The 19,268-nt window shown below is 52.1% G+C and overlaps 2 protein-coding genes and 1 non-coding gene across 5 annotated transcripts; 2 read left to right on the top strand and 1 right to left on the bottom strand.

Annotated features, from left to right (window-relative positions):
* Nucleotides 1-6,363: 6,363 nt before the first annotated feature.
* Nucleotides 6,364-6,445, bottom strand: Trnas-gcu (transfer RNA serine (anticodon GCU)). The gene has a single exon. It is a non-coding gene; the product is annotated as a tRNA-Ser (tRNA).
* Nucleotides 6,446-6,896: 451 nt separating this feature from the next.
* On the top strand, nucleotides 6,897-9,160 carry B4gat1 (beta-1,4-glucuronyltransferase 1). The gene is made up of 2 exons (XM_055610521.1): nucleotides 6,897-8,081; nucleotides 8,295-9,160. Exons 1-2 carry the CDS (start codon nucleotides 7,026-7,028, stop codon nucleotides 8,484-8,486), a joined length of 1,248 nt encoding a protein of 415 aa, XP_055466496.1. The 5' UTR covers nucleotides 6,897-7,025; the 3' UTR covers nucleotides 8,487-9,160.
* Nucleotides 9,161-9,378: 218 nt separating this feature from the next.
* Brms1 (BRMS1 transcriptional repressor and anoikis regulator) lies at nucleotides 9,379-18,449 on the top strand. Of its 3 annotated transcripts, XM_055610522.1 has the most exons (11): nucleotides 9,379-9,521; nucleotides 10,902-10,990; nucleotides 14,040-14,178; nucleotides 14,640-14,730; nucleotides 14,866-14,993; nucleotides 15,122-15,201; nucleotides 15,283-15,379; nucleotides 15,933-16,025; nucleotides 17,088-17,152; nucleotides 17,561-17,600; nucleotides 17,936-18,449. In XM_055610522.1, exons 3-11 carry the CDS (start codon nucleotides 14,040-14,042, stop codon nucleotides 17,941-17,943), a joined length of 741 nt encoding a protein of 246 aa, XP_055466497.1. In that variant the 5' UTR covers nucleotides 9,379-9,521; nucleotides 10,902-10,990; the 3' UTR covers nucleotides 17,944-18,449. The 3 variants fall into 3 exon arrangements, with proteins under 3 accessions (XP_055466497.1, XP_055466498.1, XP_055466499.1); XM_055610523.1 differs by lacking the exon at nucleotides 10,902-10,990 and having other exon boundaries at nucleotides 9,388-9,521; XM_055610524.1 differs by lacking the exon at nucleotides 9,379-9,521 and having other exon boundaries at nucleotides 10,915-10,994.
* The last annotated feature ends 819 nt before the right edge of the window (nucleotides 18,450-19,268 follow it).

The following is a 19,268-nucleotide window of genomic DNA, read 5'->3' as shown; positions in this document are numbered from 1 at the left end:
TGTCCCCTTTCCTGAAGCCCAGCTCTACCCTGCATCTGCTTCTGCTCCCGGTGTTCCTCCTCGTTGCGAGGAATCTTAGCCTCAGTGAGGCAGTCAGCCTGAGCAGGACTCGAGCAATCTTGCCAGGGTCCCTGAGGAGTGGAGAACTGGTCTCCTTCATCTTTGCACACATGTGCCAACTGTCTTGCCCAGTAACGTTTCCTACCCTCTGCCTTCCATGAACATTTGTGTAGCCAGTACAGGGCACACACGTGGAAGCCACAGGATCTTGCTATCTTAGAGGACGGTAAGGCAAGGTATGACTTTGAAGGTGGAAATAAGCCACAAGGTAGACCTCAAGTAAAGACCAAGAGCTGACCGAGGCTGGTGGGACTATGTCCCCATGCTCGCTGAGTCTGTTCCTCCAGAGAACTCTCTAGGCCTTGCAGATGGGGTCAGGAAAGTACCCATCCCTCCACTGAGGCCAGGCAGCCTCAAGAGGTCCTGAGTTCAATTCCTGGCAACCACATGGTGGCTCACAGCCATCTATAACATGATCTGATGCCCTCTTCTGGCGTGCAGGTGCACATGCAGATAGAGCACTCATATACATAAAGTAAATCTTTTAAAAAAGGAGGTTAAAAAAGAAAAAATAATTTCATCTTCCCACCCAACTGTTGCATCAGACCAGAGGCTGCTTTGTTTGTTTTTGTTTTTTCAAGACAGGGTTTCTCTGTGTAGCCTTGGCTGTCCTGGACTCACTTTGCAGACCACACCGGCCTCAAACTCAGAGACCCCCCTGCCTCTGCCTCTCGGGGTGTGCCACCGCACATGGCTGAAGCTCTCAGTCTTGAGAGTAGCAGAATAAAAATCACTCCTTCCCTGTCCTGTGTCTGCATGCCCTGGGGCACGTAGTCTTGTGATCCCCTACCTGCGACATCCTTGAGATAGTCACGTAGCCTGGTGACAAGGACTTGTCCAGCTGGCACCTGGAATTCCTCTCCATGCAAATGAAGCATTCCCAGCACCTCAGCCCCAGCCAAAAACCCGAAAACCCTCCCACTTCCCCAAGGTTTATATAGCCTTTACCCTGCCCCCCCCCCCCCCCCCCCCCCAATAAAGAGAGCTGTGTCACTAGAAGAACTGTGCCAGATATGTCCAAACCCCTCGGGCATTCAGGAATCAGGATCCTGCAGACTCACCCGCCCAGCTAAGCCTCATTCCTTTGAGTCCAGCACCTGTACTAATCAGTGGCTGGAGGCCCCGAAGGGAACAAGCCAACCCTGGCTCCAGAATGACATTCACGTTTCAGAACCCCCACCAACCATAAAGTTACTTTTGTTGGTACTTCTTAACTGTCATTTTACTATTATGAATTGTAAATTCATTTTACAGTTGTACATTTTACAAATTGTAAATATCTGTTCTTTCCTTTCTTTTTTTCTTTCCTTCTTTCTTTTTCCCCCCCTTCCTTCCTTCCTTCCTTCCTTCCTTCCTTCCTTCCTTCCTTCCTTCCTTCCTTCCTTCCTTTCTCAAGACAAGGTTTCACTGTGTAGCCTTGGCTGTCCTGGCCTGGAACTCACAGATATCTGCCTGCCTCTGCCTCCCTGAGTGCTGGGCACAAAGGCGTGTGCCAGCACCTGCTGGGCTGATATCTGTTTTCTGATGGTCTGTTTTCTGATAGCTGACCCCTGTAAAAGAGCTGTTCGACCCTCAAAAGGTTCTTGACCCCCATGTTGAGAGCCACTGTGCTAAAGAGTCAAGCTTCTCCCTTCTTTAGCCCTGCTTTACAGAGGAGTAAACTGAAGTTCTCCTGGGAGTAGAGGCAGTGACCAGCGGTGAAGTCCTCAGAGGGGAGCGGCTGGAAGGAACCAGGACTGTGTAGGGCAAGGACTCCAAGACAGCATGGCAGGTGAATCTGCAGGTGCTAACCGCCCTTGAGCCCTGATACAGCCAGGCTGTTTTGTTCTGTCGAGACGCGGCATCTCTAACATGTATTTCTGGCTGTCCTCAAAACTCATTACGCAGACCAGGCTGGCCTCCAGCTCACAGAGCTCTCCCTGGCTCTGCCTCCCGAGTGCTGGGATTAAAAGCGTGCACCTCTGCACTGGCTGTACAGCCACACTTTTTGGAGAAGGCTTTGTATGCCTGAACCCCGAGATTTGTCTGTTGCTGTGGACTTCTTGGGCAGAGTGGAATGAAAGTGCCAAAAGCCAATAAAACTCGGAGGCAAACTTTTAAGATGCTCAGTGGGTAGAGTACTTTCTGTGTAAGCACGAGGTCCCGAGTTCAGGTCCCCAGCAGTGGAGGTAAAGCTGGGCATGGCAGTGCCTACCTGTATCCCAGCACTGAGGGCACAGATGGCCAGATCCCAGGCTGGCTCCCTGCTCGGACAGTCCAGTCGAGCTGGTGAGTGCCAGGTTCAGTGAGAGACCCTGTCCTGAAAATAATGTGGATAATAACAGGGAAAACACCTACAGTCAACTTCTGGCCTATTCATACATATACACGCACATACACTCACCTGCACACATATGCACACACACAAACATACCTGTACACACATCTGAACACACATACACACACAGCTGCACATACATACATACACACACAAACACACCTATAGGCATACATGCACACCCACACATACACACACACATACAGAGATAGGGACAGAAACAGACAGAGATTTTTACTGAATGTCTCAGAAGGAGCAATGCTGCTCATTTAAGGAAAAGAATACTGACTTGTGTGTTTATTTTTTCATTTCACCTATCTGCTTGTGGGTTTGAGTTTTTGTTTTCTCTGTGGCTGTTGTATACCATGCATGGGAGGGCAGGCACATGCGTGACACAGAATGCACATAGAGACCAGAGGAAATCTCTTGGGAGCTGGCTCTCTCCTTCTGCCATGTGGGTTCCAGGAATCAAACTCAGGTCATCAAGCTCGGCAGAAGGTGCCTATACCTGCATCCCACCAGCCTGTGTTTATTTGTTTTAAAAGAGTTTTGCCAATGAATAATAAATGAAACCATTTTTTTCTAGCAAAAAAGTTAAGGCAACTAAAAAAGATATGAAATCTTTGTAGTATTTTACCTATCTTTGTCCCGTTCCCTTCCTGGGGTTGGTGGCTGGTTGTTTCAGCTTGGATCTTAAATGTCTCCAAGGACTGTGTGTGGAGTCTTTGTTTTGGAGTTTTGCATGTTTTGAGACAGGGTTTCTCTGTGTAGTCCTAGCCGTCCTGGAACTCTGTCTGTAGACCAGGCTGGCCTCAAACTCAGAAATCCACCTGCCTCTACTCCCAAGTGCTGGGATTGGAGGTGAGCACCACCACCGCATGGCTTGTTTTTGGTTTTTTTGAGACTATTTAGCCCAGAATGCCCTGGAACTCACAGAGATCCCCCTGCCTCAACCTCTGGAGTGCTGGGCTTCTTGTGTTGACTCTTGATCACCAGCCTGTGGTGCTATCAGAAGTGAAAATATTAGGAAGTGGGGCCTAGTGGAAAAAAGATAGATCATGGGGGCCAGGCCTTCCAAAGGGATCTTAGGACTCAAGTCTGTCCTCATTTATCTTCCTTCCCACCAAACAACAGCATATCTACCTCCTCTGCCTCTGATATTCTCCCTGCCACAGGACCAAAGACATGGGGCCAAATCACCAAGGACTGAAACTTCTGAAACCGTGGGCCAAAATAAACTTTTCCTCCACGTGAGTTTTTACCTCAGGGATTTTGCTGCAGCCTCAGAATCAGTCCATACATCGGTGGTTGTGAGGACCCAGGCGACTGGCTCGGGAGGGAGGGAAAGCAGACCTTGTTCTAAAAGAATTATCTTTACCTGTTTTAACACATCTGGGAACAGCCCAGAGGACTGAGGCCAAGGCTGGGTCTGTGTTTTCCCTAACAGAAATCCCAGGTGGGAAAGGCTCCTGTCAAGGTGCATTCTCTAAGACACTGAGAGACAAATGAATGTCAGCTGTGTGGAGTGAAGATTAGTGGTGAGGCAAACAGTAGCTCAACATCCAGCAGGAAGAACTGGAAGGGATTTTTTATGGCGCACTGAAAAGCTTCCTCAAATTTCAAGGAATTCAGAAAGTCACAGGCAGGCACAGCGAGGTGCCTGGTGAGCAAATGGCCTGAGAAGACCTTAAGTTTCACCCCAGCAGGTCCTTAGAGTGGAGAATGAAGGCTAAGGCAGAGCAGCAAGCAGCTGGGTTGATGCTGAAGACAGGCTTCATTCAACACAGAGCGAGAAGCCATGCTACTCCCAGGACAATTGCTACCAGTGAGAATGTAGGCCATAGCTTCCAAAATTTAAAACAGAAATCCAGCTAGACATGGCATGCATGCTTGTAATCCCAGCACTGGGGAGCGTGAGACGAGAGGATCGCTGTGAAGACAGCCTTGGGCTCCACGCTAAGACCATCTCAGGCCAGACTCAGTGGTGCACCTTTGTTCCCAGCACTCAAGAGGCAGGATGGAAGGTATGTGCCACCACTGCCCAGCCCTGAGTCTATATTCTAAGAGTTCTGTTTGTGAAGACAAAAAAAAAAAAAAAAAAGTTAAAAACAGCATTGCTGATCTAGGAATTATTGATAAATACATATTGTTAAACACATACACACACACACAAACAGCCCCAGAAATTGGAAATGTGATTTTTTAGTAGTCAGTACTAAAGTCATACTTGCCAGGTATCGTGGTGACAACTTGTGATGCCAACGTTTGAGGGGTGGAGGCAGGAGGATCAAGCATTCAAGGTCATCCTCAGTTACCTAGAAAATTAGTATAAATCCTGGCTGCCCAGTTATTATGCTTAAAGCTGTTTGAATAAATCACTAGGTCTCTGTCTCAATTATCTGGGAGCTAGCCAGGTTAGAAAAACCTGCCAAATTAATAAATTTTCTACAATAAGACCCTGTCTTAAAACAAATAAGTTTGTCATTCAAATTGTTATTTTAATTTGAGACAGGGTCCTAGAACTCATTCTAGATCAGGCTGGCCTTGAACTCACAGAGATCCATGTACCTCTGCCTCCTCAGGTCAAGAGCTGAAGGCCTGCACCACCACATCCAGCTTATATTGATCAAGTTATAAAAAAACAAAACTAGGGAGGCTGCAGAAATGGCTCAGTGGCTAAGAGCACTTGCTGCCCTTCCAGGGGACCGGAGTTCTGTTCCCAGCACCCACAATCAGCAGCTCTCAACTGTCTGTAACTACATCTCCAGAATCCCTGCTCTGAGCACCTGCACTCATGTGCATTCTCACACGCAGACAATAAAAATAAATCTGTAAACAAACAGAAGACAAAACTAAGGCCTGGCGGTGTGGTGCATGCCTTAGATCTCAGCACCTTTAATCCCAGCACTCAGGAGGCAGAGGCAGAGGCAGGGGCAGGGGCAGGGGCAGGGGCAGGGGCAGGGGCAGGGGCAGAGGCAGGGGCAGGGGCAGGCAGATCTCTGGGCTCAAGGTCAGCCTGGTCAGAGCGAGTTATAGGACGGCCAAGGGCAGAACAGAACTCTCACGTGCCCCAAGTCTGATTTCTGAACCCTGTGTCTCCAAAACCTGTGCTGAAAGTCCTGACCTTCTTTCCCTCTTCTCCTGAAGCCTGTCTTCAGTGAGAACAGGACCTGCCTGTGCAGGGGCCCCAAACCCAGTGCCTAACACAGCCTTGGCAGAGAGCGTGTGCCCTGACTACTACTGTATCCATCTGTGAAATACAGGTCTCCGGAATGTTTGGGACCCTACAGCCCGGGGAAGCCCCCACCCCCCACCCCGCCACAGCCCTCTGCAACGCTGCCACTCAAGGCCTACCTTCCCCAGTCTCCCCCAGCGCTCCTTACCAAGACTCAGTGTTCTGCCCTAAGCAAGCCTGAACCCTGACTTGGTTTTTAAAAAGTCCAGTATTTATTAAGTATAATGGAGGAAGTAACCGCCTTTCTCCCACACTTCCGCTAAAGGGTTCACGGTTCCACAAACACTAAGTCCTTTAAGTGTGTTGGACTATTCGAAGCCTTCCACGGTGTGTGTTGGGGGTGAGGGGTGTGTGGATACCATGTTTCCACCCTGTGGGGAGTGAGAAGAAACAATTGCACGAAAAAGTAGTGATTTACACAATCAAGGCACTACACTTCTGCAGAGAACATCAGGTGAGGGGCTGCTGGCCAAAATCCAGGTACTAGTCTCAGACGGCAACGACCCCTGCGCTGTCCTCGGGAGAAAGAAAAACCCAGCTCGCACGTTCTGAAAGCACAGGAAACATGGGCTGCGGACAAACAGGATGGAGAACACCGAGTGGGACCCCCCCCCCCCCGGTTTCTTCACTTTGCTGCTCAGGACAGGAGGATGTGGAAAATTAAGAAGACTTGTCCCCTGTAAAACAGGACCGACGAGGATGGGATTCGAACCCACGCGTGCAAAGCACAATGGATTAGCAGTCCATCGCCTTAACCACTCGGCCACCTCGTCCCACATACTCCGCTGCTTTCCACATTCCCATATCTCTCATCGCCTGGGTACCTACCGCACGCTTTCGCACGCGTCTCCAGCGCTCACTCGGAAAAATTCCGAGGAAGCAGAGACGGTGACAAAGAGTTTTACATTTTCCTCTACGAAGGTTCCAACCGGGAGTCGGGCCATCACGTCGGTGATGCAGCCAAGCTCTGCACGGGTCTCCCCGCCTGCGGCTCGGAGGGCGCGCCAGGCTTTCAAGACGAGCTCGGCCCGGGGTGGGTCTGCGCCCGGTTCCCCGGGAGAGGGACGCGTCCAGGGGTCCGCGGCCGCGCGACGTGGACGCGGCCGGGCTCGCGGTTTGCAAAGCGCGCGCCCGCCCGCGGCGGCTGCAGTGGCTCCTCCTCCCTCCCGGAGGACGGGCTGGCACGCGCCTGGGTGGAGGCGAGCGGGCGGTGGGCGGGGCTGCGCTCCGGGCTCGGCCGGCCTCGGTTGGCCTTCGGCTGCGCTCGGCAGGCTGCGGTAAATCCGGGCTTGCGGTGGCTGGCAGAGGCTACGGCCCGGTGGTCCCCGCTTCGCGCCGGGATCCCCGAGAGCCATGCAAATGTCCTACGCCATCCGATGCGCCTTCTACCAGCTGCTGCTGGCCGCGCTCATGTTGGTGGCAATGCTGCAGCTGCTGTACCTATCACTGCTCTCCGGGCTGCACGGTCAGGAGGAGCAGGAACAGTATTTCGAGTTCTTCCCGCCGTCCCCGCGATCCGTGGACCAGGTAAAGTCTCAGCTCCGCACCGCACTGGCCTCCGGAGGCGTTCTGGATGCCAGCGGCGATTATCGCGTATACAGGGGTCTGCTGAAGACCACCATGGACCCCAGCGATGTCATATTGGCCACGCACGCCAGCGTGGACAACCTGCTGCACCTGTCCGGACTTCTGGAGCGCTGGGAGGGTCCTCTGTCCGTGTCAGTGTTCGCGGCCACCAAAGAGGAGGCGCAGCTGGCCACGGTGCTGGCCTACGCGCTAAGTAGCCACTGCCCTGAGATGCGCGCCAGGGTCGCCATGCACCTCGTGTGTCCCTCACGTTATGAGGCCGCTGTGCCCGACCCCCGAGAGCCCGGGGAGTTTGCCCTGCTGCGGTCCTGCCAGGAGGTCTTTGACAAGCTAGCCAGAGTGGCCCAGCCTGGGATTAACTATGCACTGGGCACCAACATCTCCTACCCCAATAACCTATTAAGAAATCTGGCTCGGGAAGAGGCCAACTATGCCCTGGTGATCGATGTGGACATGGTGCCCAGCGAAGGGCTGTGGAGAGGCCTGAGGGAGATGCTGGATCAGAGTAACCACTGGGATGGCACAGCCCTGGTGGTGCCCGCGTTTGAAATCCGCCGGGCCCGCCGGATGCCGGTGAACAAGAACGAGCTGGTGCAGCTCTATCAGGTGGGCGAAGTCCGGCCCTTCTATTATGGGCTGTGCACGCCTTGCCATGCACCTACCAACTACTCCCGCTGGGTCAACCTGCCAGAAGAGAGCTTACTGAGACCTGCCTACGCGGTGCCCTGGCGGGACCCCTGGGAACCATTTTATGTCGCTGGAGGAAAGGTGCCCACCTTTGATGAACGCTTTCGGCAGTATGGCTTCAATCGCATCAGCCAGGTGTGTAAAAGGGACGGGGGCTAGGGGTGTGTCAGGGATGGAGTGGCCCTTGACGGAAAGGGGGTAGTGCAGCAAGAGGAAAGTGGCTGGATGGTGAGAATTCCCAAGAGGAAGGTAGAGTGGATCTTCTTTTAGGGATGACCATTTGGGCCCTGAGGATGTCATTAAACTATTATGACCTTCCCCTCCCTTTTCTCCCCCCCCCCTTTCCAGGCCTGTGAGCTGCACGTGGCAGGGTTTAATTTTGAGGTGCTGAACGAAGGTTTTCTGGTTCATAAGGGCTTCAAGGAAGCATTGAAGTTCCATCCCCAAAAGGAGGCTGAAAACCAGCGCAATAAGATTCTTTATCGCCAGTTCAAACAGGAATTGAAGGCTAGGTACCCCAACTCTCCACATCGATGCTGAGTCCTTTCCTCCCCTGGAAAGGACTGAGAATTTTCAGCATCTGGCTTTTCAGGCCTGCCTGGGGTAAGAAACATCCCTCTGCTTTTACAGAGGTAGCTGTGGTTTTGGAACACTGGACTTGACCATGGGGTGCTGGGAATAAGTCCTGGCTTTACCACTAACTAGCTGTGTGGCCTTGAGCAAATCCTGTTACTTCTCTGAGCCTCCGTTAACCCGTCTGTAAAAAGGGAGGTGAAAATACCTACCTCACAGAACTGTCGGCTCAGATGAGACGCTGTATGTGAAAACATCCTGTAAACTTCGTAAAAATGTGAAGTATTATTAATAATAGTATTACGGTGTTATTATTATGATATTGTCATTATTAACAATGTTGGGTGGATAGCAGCAGAGCAAAAAGTGTGACTGGGCTAGAGCTGAGAAAGAAGCCTGAGTACTTAATAAAATGAGCCTTTGGGTAAGAAAGATGAAAACATAGAATGTAGCACTCAGAACTGGGGTAGGACTTAAGCCTCCTGGTTCTCTCATGCCTTTGCCCTCCAAGCTCCCTGAAGGAGGGAAGGGTCTGCAGGCCCTGGGGGTTCAAGTATCAGATCTGTGCCCTCCAGTCGGTTGGGCCGCTCGTTTGCCTTCGGATGGATGACAGTGTGTAAATAAACGAGTGTTCACACCCACAGCTGGCTCTGTTACTCTCCTGAGCTGAGGGATGTTGGGCGGGAGCATGGTGTAATCCCGTGGTGGGCCCAAGGGCCCAGACCACAATGCTAGGGCAGGCTGGAGGCCTGGGACACTGTGGGCCGGTTGCTATGGAGACCCACCCGCAGTATCCCGGCATTCCTGGACACCAGTGGTTCAATTGTAAGCTCCACAACGGGCGCCTCCTGATGACGCATACGGAAGCGTCGTCGACACCGCCTGGAGAAGGAGGGACCTGCGCAGCTCCTCACCCGAGGCCAACGGCGGCGGTGTTTACGGCCCGGGTCGGACAGCTCTCGGGTAGTCCCGGACGTGAGGCCGGAGGCTCCAGTCCCTGCGGTGCGTATGGCCACGCCTGGCGCTGGGTTCGGCTTCTCGGGTCGGAGCCAAAGCAGAGACTTACCCGGCCCAGCTTGTGCGCCCGCCTTAGAGGAGCCCACGGCTCCCTGGCCAGCGCCGGGCTATCTGAGGGTGGATCGGGGCAGGATGCTCCCGAAGCGCCCGAGAAGCTGGGCTCGTTCTCTGTGTCTGTAGGAAGGGGTCTGCCTTCCCTGGAGGCTTATTCTGGAGGTGCCTGTAACGGCTGTAAAGAGAAATTACAGTGTGCCTCTTCCACTCCTTACAACCCTCAACAAGAAGAGTGTAATTCTCTGTTCGTTCCTGGGTTAAGGAGGGACGGTTGGGACTTCATTTAACGAAGTCAGGATCAGAGTCAGCTGGAGGAAGGAGCTCGTTAAGAGTTCACGCTGCGTCTTAGAAAGTACATACGCTTAACAGAGAAAAGGAATTGTGGACGCGGGGACCTGAGGCTTGAGGAGAGGAAGAGGCTGTATGGGAGTCCTGAGTTTCAGAGCAGGAGGAAAGGTTACTAAACTCCCCGGCAGGTCCGGCGCTGTAAGTACTTGAATGGGTGCGAAGGAACGTTGGCCATCGCTGCAAGCAGGGTTGCCGAGAAGTAAAAGCCGATTCCTGCACTGCAGAGGTTTATTTTTGTCTACTTTGTGTTCGGGTATCTCCAGTCATCCAGTGAGCTGGTGGTGCGCTAAGTGAACAAAACAGATTTGCAGCCCCTTGCCCTGGAGAGGCTCCCACGTTCACTGGGTGGATGGATATAAGAAAGGGAGAATAGGAATTTAAAAAAAAAATAAATAAAAATACAAGAACGCTTCCTGGGGGCGGTGTGTCTACCCCACTGGGAAGACGCACAGAGCAGCAGTCTGAAATGTAGGAATAAATAACAGCATAAACTGGAAGCCACGACTTCTGTATCCAGGGTGGCTTTCTCTCTCATGTGATCTGGAAACATCAACCTCTCGTGTCTCCTTCATTCTGATCTTCCACCCTGATTTTGGGATTTTCAGTCTACAGAGGTTTCTCCCCCTGCCTCTTTGTTGACCTCCTGAGTTCTGTAGGAACTCCTATTTCTGCCCAACTACACAAAGCCTAAACAGCTTGCCATATGTAGGTAGCCTGGCTCTGGTGGGAGCTCACATTCCTATGTCCCTGGTCCCTTTTCTCACTTTTAGGTTTTTGTACTTGCTCTTCCCACTTCCAGGAATGTTCCGTTTCTTGTCAGCCCAAGTCCTCACCTAGTCTGTCTCCTTCTGGAAGCTGTCACTGCTGTAGCAAGCTCCAAATCCAGTCTAGACGCCCCTGTCATAACACCTTAGTTTTGACTCTCTTCACATTATAAAGGTGTTTCTTTGCTCTCTTTCCCAGGAACTTGTCGTTTCCCTGAGGCCAAACACTGTGTCTGTCACAGCGGTACTGTAGCATCTACCACAGTGACTGTTGGTACCTGGCTTATAGTAGGTGCTTACTAAATACTAGATAAATGAGGGTGGAAAGAGGGTGGGGGAGCCTAGCACTGTTTAATGTTCCTGAAAGGTCAGCTAAAGCAAGCCTTGAAAAATGCTGGCATGGCCCGGCCTGGTGGCGCATGCCTTTAGTCCCAGCACTCGGAGGCAGAGGCACGTGGATCTCTGTGATTTCAAGGCTAGCCTGGTCTACAAAGCGAGCCCATGATAGCCAAGGCTACACGGAAGAACCCTGTCTCAGAAAAAAAGAAGAGGGGGAGGCAGAGGAAAGAAAAAAGTGCTGCCATTTGCCCCAAGGACGCTGATGTGAAAATCTGCTGGTGTGGCGTCAGCGTGGGCACTGGGTACCTGAACGGTGAACGAGTAGGAGGGGAAAGTCAGAACCACAAGTGTGCACAAGGCCCGGAGAACTATAGAAATTAAGTAAACTGGGCCAAGTTTCACATTTCTGCATCATTTACCTACTTATTTATTTTGGGGTTTTTTACACAGCCTTGCCAGCTATTGACAGCCTAAATCTCACTCTGTATACCAGACTTCGCAGTAATTCTCCTGCGTCTGCCTCCTGAGTGCTAAGAGGCCTGTACCACCACAGTATTTTTTTTTTTTAATTTGTATTTGTTTTTCCAGAGGGCAGAGGATCTAGTCCAAGGGCCTCTTCAACAACTCTACCACTGAATGACACCCCTAGACATACTGTTTTTGTTTGTTTTAAGACAGAATTCCACTGTCTAACCCAGGATGGCGTATACCTTGCAGGCCTCCGACACCAGCCTGTGGTGCACTGTGATTGTTTGTACCTCATCAGGCTCTCTCTGCTTTTATTTTATTTTTCCTTCCCAGTCCTGGGAATTGACCCCATAACCTCATACATGCTAGAAACATTCTCAGACTTCTGCTTTTTTTAATTTATTTTTTCCTGTACCTGCAACAGGCTTTCTCTGTGTAGCCTCAGCTTTCCTGGAACTTTCCATCTGTATTCTAGGATGGTCTCAAACTCAAAGATCCACTTGCTTCTGCCTCCTGAGTGTTGGGATTAAAGACATGTGCCAACACTGCCTGGCTTTTCTGTTTTGTTTTTCTGCTCTTTTTGTTTTTTGAGACAGGGTTTCTTTGTGTAGCCTTGGCTGTCTTATACTCACTTTGTAGACTAGGCTGGCTTCAAACTCCCAGAGATCCTCCTCTTCTGCCTCCCTGAGTGCTAGGATTAGAGGCGTGTGCCACCATGCCCAGCTTCATTTTTTTTCTTAATGGTAGGAAAAACTTGAGCACATCCAAACTTCCACATATGAAGGTGCTTCATGTCCAGGTTCTTAAGGAATGCTGGGGGCTTGTGATTTTTCTCAGTAGCAAATATGGCTCAGCATTTATGAGAACTCAAATTCAATCCCTAGTCCTTCATCAAAACAATAAAAACTGGAGACTGGGTCATTTATAAAGAACAGATTTAACTGAGTGTAGTGATGCAAGCCTGTAATCATGTAATGTCAGCCATTTGGGAAGCTGAGGCATGAAGGATTGCAAGTTTGAGGCCAGCTTGGCAACTTAGTGAGACCAACTCTCAAAAAAGGCCAGGAACATAGCTGAGTAATAAAATGCTGGCTTTTCCAGCATGCTTAAGAATCTGAGTTAAGGGCTGGAGACATGGCTTAGTGTTTAAGAGCACTGGCTGCTCTTCCAGAGGACCTGGATTCATTTCCCAGCACCCACATGGCAGCTCACAACTGCCTGTAATTTTGGTTTCTGGGGATCTGACACCCTCACACAGACATACATGCAGGCAGAACACCAATGTAAATAAAAACTAAGCCATTAATTTAAAAAAAAAAATTAAGTTTAGCTGGGCAGCAGTGGTACACTCCTTTAATCCCAGCACTCCAGAGGCAGAGGCAGAGGCAGAGGCAGGTGGATATCTGTGAGTTCCAGCCTGGTCTACAGAGGAGTTCCAGGAAAGCCAGGGCTACACAGAGAAACCTTGTCTTGGAAAAACAACAACAACAACAAATAAAACCCCAGCCAAACAAAAAAGAATCTGAGTTTAATCCCCAGTATCAGAAATTTTTACAATGGACATTGGAGTTCTTGGAGAGATAGTTCAGCAATTAAGAGCACTGGCTGGTCTTCCAGAGGACCCAGATTCCGTTCCCAGCCCTGAGATAACAATTCACAACCATCTGTACCTCCAGTTCTAAGGGATCTGATGCTTCCTTTGCAGGCACTGCACAGACATGGTACAAAGATACAGGTGCAGGCAAAACACTAATACACATAAAATAAAAATACACACACACACACACACTTCTCAGAGTCCTAGAATCTAGGAAGACCAAGGTTGAAGAGCCTGAAAAGAGCTTTTTTGCTAGAGAACCTCATTTCAGAAGGTGGAGGGAAAACACCCATAATTCAGCAGGTGAAGGAATTGCCACCAATGCTGATGTTCAGTCCAAGAATCCACATAGTAGGAGAGAACTGATTTCGTACATGCTTTCCTCTGACCTCTAAATATGTTCCATGGGGTTCGTGTGTGTGTGTGAATATTGAATGAATAACAAGAAAAAACCCTGAAGGTCTCATCTCTAAACACTGTTGCATTGCAGATTAAGCTTCCAATATAGGCCAGAAAGGAGGGACTGAAGATACTTAGAGAGAAAGGACCACTGAGGACAGGTGATAGGATTTGATCTAGAACACAGGAAAAGACAGACGAATGTGGGACAGTTCTGGGAAGAAAAGCCAAAGAGACTGTAGGCAGAATAATAACATAGGCAAAGAAAGGGGGTAGGAGTGTGAGAATTGGCCATTCGGGGTGAAGGAGCTGATCTTATCAAGTCCGCTCTATGAGGGGTCTTGTAGGGCCAGTCAGAAGCTTGGGTCCAGTCGCATCAGCAGTGGAGAACCTTTCCCATGGTGGCTCACAACCTTGACCAGAATTCCATGCATGCACATCCCAGGATTCTGTAAGAGCAGTTTCCGACAAGTCCCTGTGTGGCTGCTCCGACAGTGGACAGTGGCAGGTAATGGTCCGTATTCCTCCTCCCAGATGCCCATCCAGCCTCCAGGTAAAGAAACAGAAGAGATGGAGGCAGAAGGTGACTCGGCTGCTGAGATGAACGGGGAGGCAGATGAGAGTGACGAGGAGCGGAGCGGCAGCCAGACTGAGTCAGAGGAGGAGAGCTCAGGTGAGCCCCTGCCACCCGTGTTACACACACACACACAAATACACACACACACACACACACACACACACGGAGCAGCAGACTGCCTCTGTAGAGAGAGAGCTCAGGTGAATCCCTCAAACCCATGTTACACACAGACACACACATGCGCACACACATATACATATATGAGCAGTGGATCACACCTGCAGAAAGAGAGCTCAGGTGACTCGCTAAAACCCATGTTACACACACATGCACACACAGACACATTCAAGCCTGAGCAGCAGACCACCCCTGCAGAGAGAGCTCAGGTGACTCCCTAAAACACATTACACACATACACACACACACACACACACACACACACACACACACACACGAGTGCAAGCAGCAGACCACCCCTGCAGAAAGAGCTCACGTGAAGTCCCTGAAGCCCATGTTACACACATACGCAGCCAGCCCTAATTGGCCTCTCGTCTCAGAGATGGATGAGGAGGACTATGAGCGGCGCCGCAGTGAGTGTGTCAGTGAGATGCTGGACCTGGAAAAGCAGTTCTCGGAGCTGAAGGAGAAGTGAGCATGGGCGTGCTGGGGCGGGCCTTTGGGCACCTGGGGTGCAGGTGCCGTGGTGAGCAGCCAGTGGGCACAAGGGGAGCAGGTGTTTGGCAGGCACTTGCCAGTGGGACACAGCTGCCTTTCCACCTCCAGGCTGTTCAGGGAGCGGCTGAGCCAGCTGCGCTTACGGCTGGAGGAAGTGGGGGCCGAGAGAGCCCCAGAATACACAGAGCCTCTTGGAGGGCTGCAGCAGAGCCTGAAGATCCGCATTCAGGTGGCAGGTCGGTAACTGCCCTGTGCCGTTCCCGGAAGCTCTGCCCCTGCTCTGCTCGCCCTGTTCTTGTGGCTCTTTTGTTGGGAGGGGTCACCAGGGCCCCTGGCCAAGCAAAGCTCCTCTTCCCCTTTGCAGGAATCTACAAGGGCTTCTGTCTGGATGTGATCAGGAACAAGTATGAGTGTGAGCTCCAGGGAGCCAAACAACACCTGGAGGTGAGCCAGCAGGTGGGCCTCCGGGAGGGCAGTGACACGGAGTCCAGTGGTTCCCCTGGCTGAGTGGCTGCCCCCTCCCAGAGCGAGAAGCTGCTGCTGTATGACACACTGCTTGGAGAGCTGCAGGAGCGGATCCAGAGGCTGGAGGAGGACCGCCAGAGCCTGGACATCAGCTCTGGTGAGGCAAGGGCCCAATCCTCAAGGGCCCCACCCCTCTCTGGCCCCAGCTTCCCAGGCTGCACAAGGGAAGTCAAACAGCACACTTCTTGGGGTACCTATGAGCACTGAATGAGCCTTCAGGAAAGGATCTAGCTCGGTATTCCACAGATAGTGGGGGCTCAAGCAGAGTGGGTCCCCTGCCTGCCCCCATTCAGAATGGGGTACCATTTTATATGCACATGGATGCATATAAAAAGCCATAGGCCTCTCCATGGCGGCAGCATCTGTGTTCATGTGGGGTCCAGAAATTTCCTGCGTCCCCTGTGTACTAAGCAAATGGAAGAACTGAGGCTTAGCCAAGAAGGGCAGTGTCCTCTTCCCAAACTGCACCAGTGTGTGGCCAGAGTCCAAGTGGTCCTGAGAAGTTGCCAGCCTCAACCCAAGGTTGGGGGCACTGGCCTGGTGGTGATGGGGAGGGAGGGAAGGGACAGGTTGCTCCATGGTAAAGCCCCAGAGGTAATGGGAATTACCTCTGGGTCCCGTCCTGATCCTAACTGAGTCTCTGGGCACAGAGTGGTGGGATGACAAACTGCATGCCAGAGGCAGCTCAAAGACCTGGGACTCACTGCCCCCCAGCAAGAGGAAGAAGGCCCCGCTCGTGTCTGGTATCCTTCCGCTCAGGGTCTCCTGAAACTGGGCAGTGTGGGGCAGGCCCGGCACGCAGGGAGGTTAGATGGATTACATGGGACAGAGTCAAACCAGAATCCTTCATGGTCATTTGGTATCACACGAAAATATCCATTTGTCAGAATTTTCTTATGTGTTCTAAGCCCTTCTGAGCTCAGCTCCCTGACTCCTAGTAATTTCCTGAGTAAAGATCAGCCTTTGAAGCCCCTCAGTGACCTGGTGCGGGCCTGTGTTGTCTCAGCCATTCCTCCCCAGGCCTTGCTCAACCCCTCTGGAGCTATCGCCTGTCTGCTCAGTGTGCTGTGTCAGGTGCTGTCTCCTCTGAGGTCTCTCCTGATCTGTACCCCCACCCCCACATGAGTGGTTCTGTTCTGAATGGAGCTTCCCCAAGGGACCGCACTGTCTTTGACCCTCCTGTACTGCACAGCATAGCACTGAGCTTGAGGCCTTTCACAGCCACGGTGGCAGCCTTGGGACCCGCCTCAGGGTGGAGGTGGGATGGAGACTTTATTGAACTATTGTGACTAGATTGCAGACACAGAGCACAGACCATGTGCGATTAGGAGGGAAGGCCAGGATCTGCCTTCAGGTGAGGAAAAGTCCAGTGAGCCAGTTACTGACAGAGTGAGACAAATCAGGAAGAGCAGGGCCCCTCAGGGTGAGATGGGCCTTGGTCAGCTGATCTGGAAAATGGGTGGATGAGGGAATGGGTTGGGGTTTCATGCCTAACACAGTCCCCACACTCACCAAGAACTAGGGGCCCTGAGGCAGGAGGTAGAACTTAGCTGAAACCTAGGGTCTTGCCGAGTGCGGTGGCATATACCATTAACCCTGCACTCAGGAGGCAGAGGTGGGTGATCGCTGCGTTCCAGGCCAGGCAGGGCTACATAGCCCATGTCTCAAAAACAGAAAACAGAAAAGAAAAAGGAAAAAAAAAGGCTGTTTTCACCACCTCCACACTCTCCACGTGCCACCCATGGGCTTCTCGTGGAGCCTTGTTGCATGCCTCCTGCTGTCCTGCTTCCTTGACCCCTGTGCAGGCCCGTATATTGTATACATGCTGCAGGAGATCGACATCCTGGAAGACTGGACAGCTATCAAAAAGGTAAGTCCACCGCTGCCAGCTTACCCCACCCTACCCTGCCACCCTGACTCTCCCCACCCCTCCCCATGCCAGCTCTGTGCCCGAGAATACCCAGGCAGTTTTCTACCCACTCCTCAGCAACCAACGTCTGTCTCAGCCTTTGTGGCAGCTTGTAGTTCTCCCGAGTGGAGGCTGAGCTGATGAAGGGATGTTTGTGTCAGCCCCTGTTCCAGGAGCGAGCGCTGGAAAGCCAGGGAAGGCTTGCTGGGCTGGCTTCTTAGAGGAGACAGCTTGGAGCTTGGGGTAGAAAAGATGTTTATTCTTCATGTAACCTGACTCAGCAGCTTCCAAGCTTTCATCCTGGACTGTGGGGAGCAGTGTCAGGCAAGCTAAGAGAACTCTAAGGGGCACTTTCTTCTCTTCACCCAGGCCAGGGCAGCAGTGTCCCCTCAGAAGAGGAAAGCAGATGGTAAGAACCGGAGGTGGCCCTGTCAGAATTGGTAGCCTCATCTCACCTTGGGGGTTTTGTGAGAGTTTGGGGACTAGGAACCAGGTTGGGGAAGATCTCGGCTGAGGGAGCGAGGACATGGAAGGTGGGATGGAGGACTGTGGAGGTCAGTGGTGGAGTGCTTGCCTAGCATGGAAGGACCCTGGTCCCAAGCTCAACACCACAAGGCAGGGTGGGTCAGAGACAGCAGGAAGAAGTGGGTGAGGGGAGTATGGCACTAACCTCAGTGCCCTCAGGAAGTGGGGTTGTCCTTTCGGTTCAGCTTCCTTTTTGCTGGTTTTCTCATATACCCCTAGGACCCTGACCCTGCATTTACACTCAGAGGGTCCTTGGAGCAGCTGGTACCATACACAGGACTAACATTGCTCTGCAAAGGCAGGGGTTACCTAGCAGCCCTCCGGTGTTACTGCTGTCCCCTGACCTTCTGCCACCACTGGCCTGGACTCCTCTACTCTCCTTGGGATCTGCATAACTGTGGCCCTGAAGCTGACCTGGTCAAGCAAGACTGTTGTCTCTATCGCTCACCAGCCCAACCCCTCCCAAAGAGTAACTTCCTCTGTGTCCCCAACAAAGAAGATGGGCCTCATCCAGAGTCAGTGCAGCAACCACCCTGACTTTGAATCCTGGCCCTCAGCCACTGAGCCAGGAGCTGGGCCCCACTGCAAGAGGGACTCTTGAGCCAGAAACATGTTGGGTCTTGCCCATTGACTGCCACTGGGCATGAAGATTTCCCAGGCTTTCTCAGGGCCATTCCTGGTGTCTGCCTCCCAGATTCCAAAGACTGTAATAAAATTTATCCTGGGACCTTGATGTGACCGCCGTGTGTCTGCTGTGTCTTGCAAGGGAATCTAGGCTTGTGGGGGGAGCACCTAAGCCAGACTTTTCCGGGGCCTCTGTTCTTCACTGTGACTTAGAGAAAAGCCCAAGGAGAGGCAAGCAGGTGAAGCTCATAGCCTCGGGTCATGAAGGGACTTTTGCACATGCCTGGAGGCCAGGTCATGTCTGCACCTGCCCCAGGCACTTGGCAGCTTGGCAAGGCAGGCTAGCTAGCAGGGCCTGTGTGGGAGGCAGCTAGCAGCAGCACCATGTGCATGACAACCTCACAGCCACACTCCCCCTGGTTAGCAGTGAGTGTCAGAACCACCCCCAGAACCTCGGTTAAGCAAAGGGCCTAGTTTCCATGGAGACTCAGCATCCTCTCTCCATAGCAACCTGAAATCACAAAACCCAAGTTAGGTTCAGGAATGAGTCATCTCCGACCAGTAGGGGGCGCTCTCCCACAAGGCTGCCCCCCCATCCAAAGCAGGCGCAGATGAGCAAGTGACCGCAAGACTTCTTAAGGTGACCCAGGGGTGAGGCTTTGGGCCTAGGGGAACTTGGTCTGCCCTGCTTACCGCCTCCCTACCCAGCTGCTTAGGGTGAGGGAGCTGCAGGAAGTGCTGTGTGGAGATGGCCCTCCCACAGCTGGGGCCCTGATAGTGGCACTGTCATGGAGGGGTCCCCTGCCATTCAAGACTGGGCCCAGAATAGAAGAGGTGGACACTGGCCACACGGAGTGGACATACAAGAGTTAACTGGCGGGGTGTGACGGGGCGAACCGCCTTCAGGAAGTGTTACTCACCGCCAGGA

Source organism: Psammomys obesus, unplaced genomic scaffold, assembly GCF_907164565.1.
Source record: "Psammomys obesus unplaced genomic scaffold, mPsaObe1.curated_primary_1811, whole genome shotgun sequence".
Taxonomy (NCBI): Eukaryota; Metazoa; Chordata; class Mammalia; order Rodentia; family Muridae; genus Psammomys; species Psammomys obesus.
This window is presented reverse-complemented; position numbering and strand designations above follow the sequence as displayed.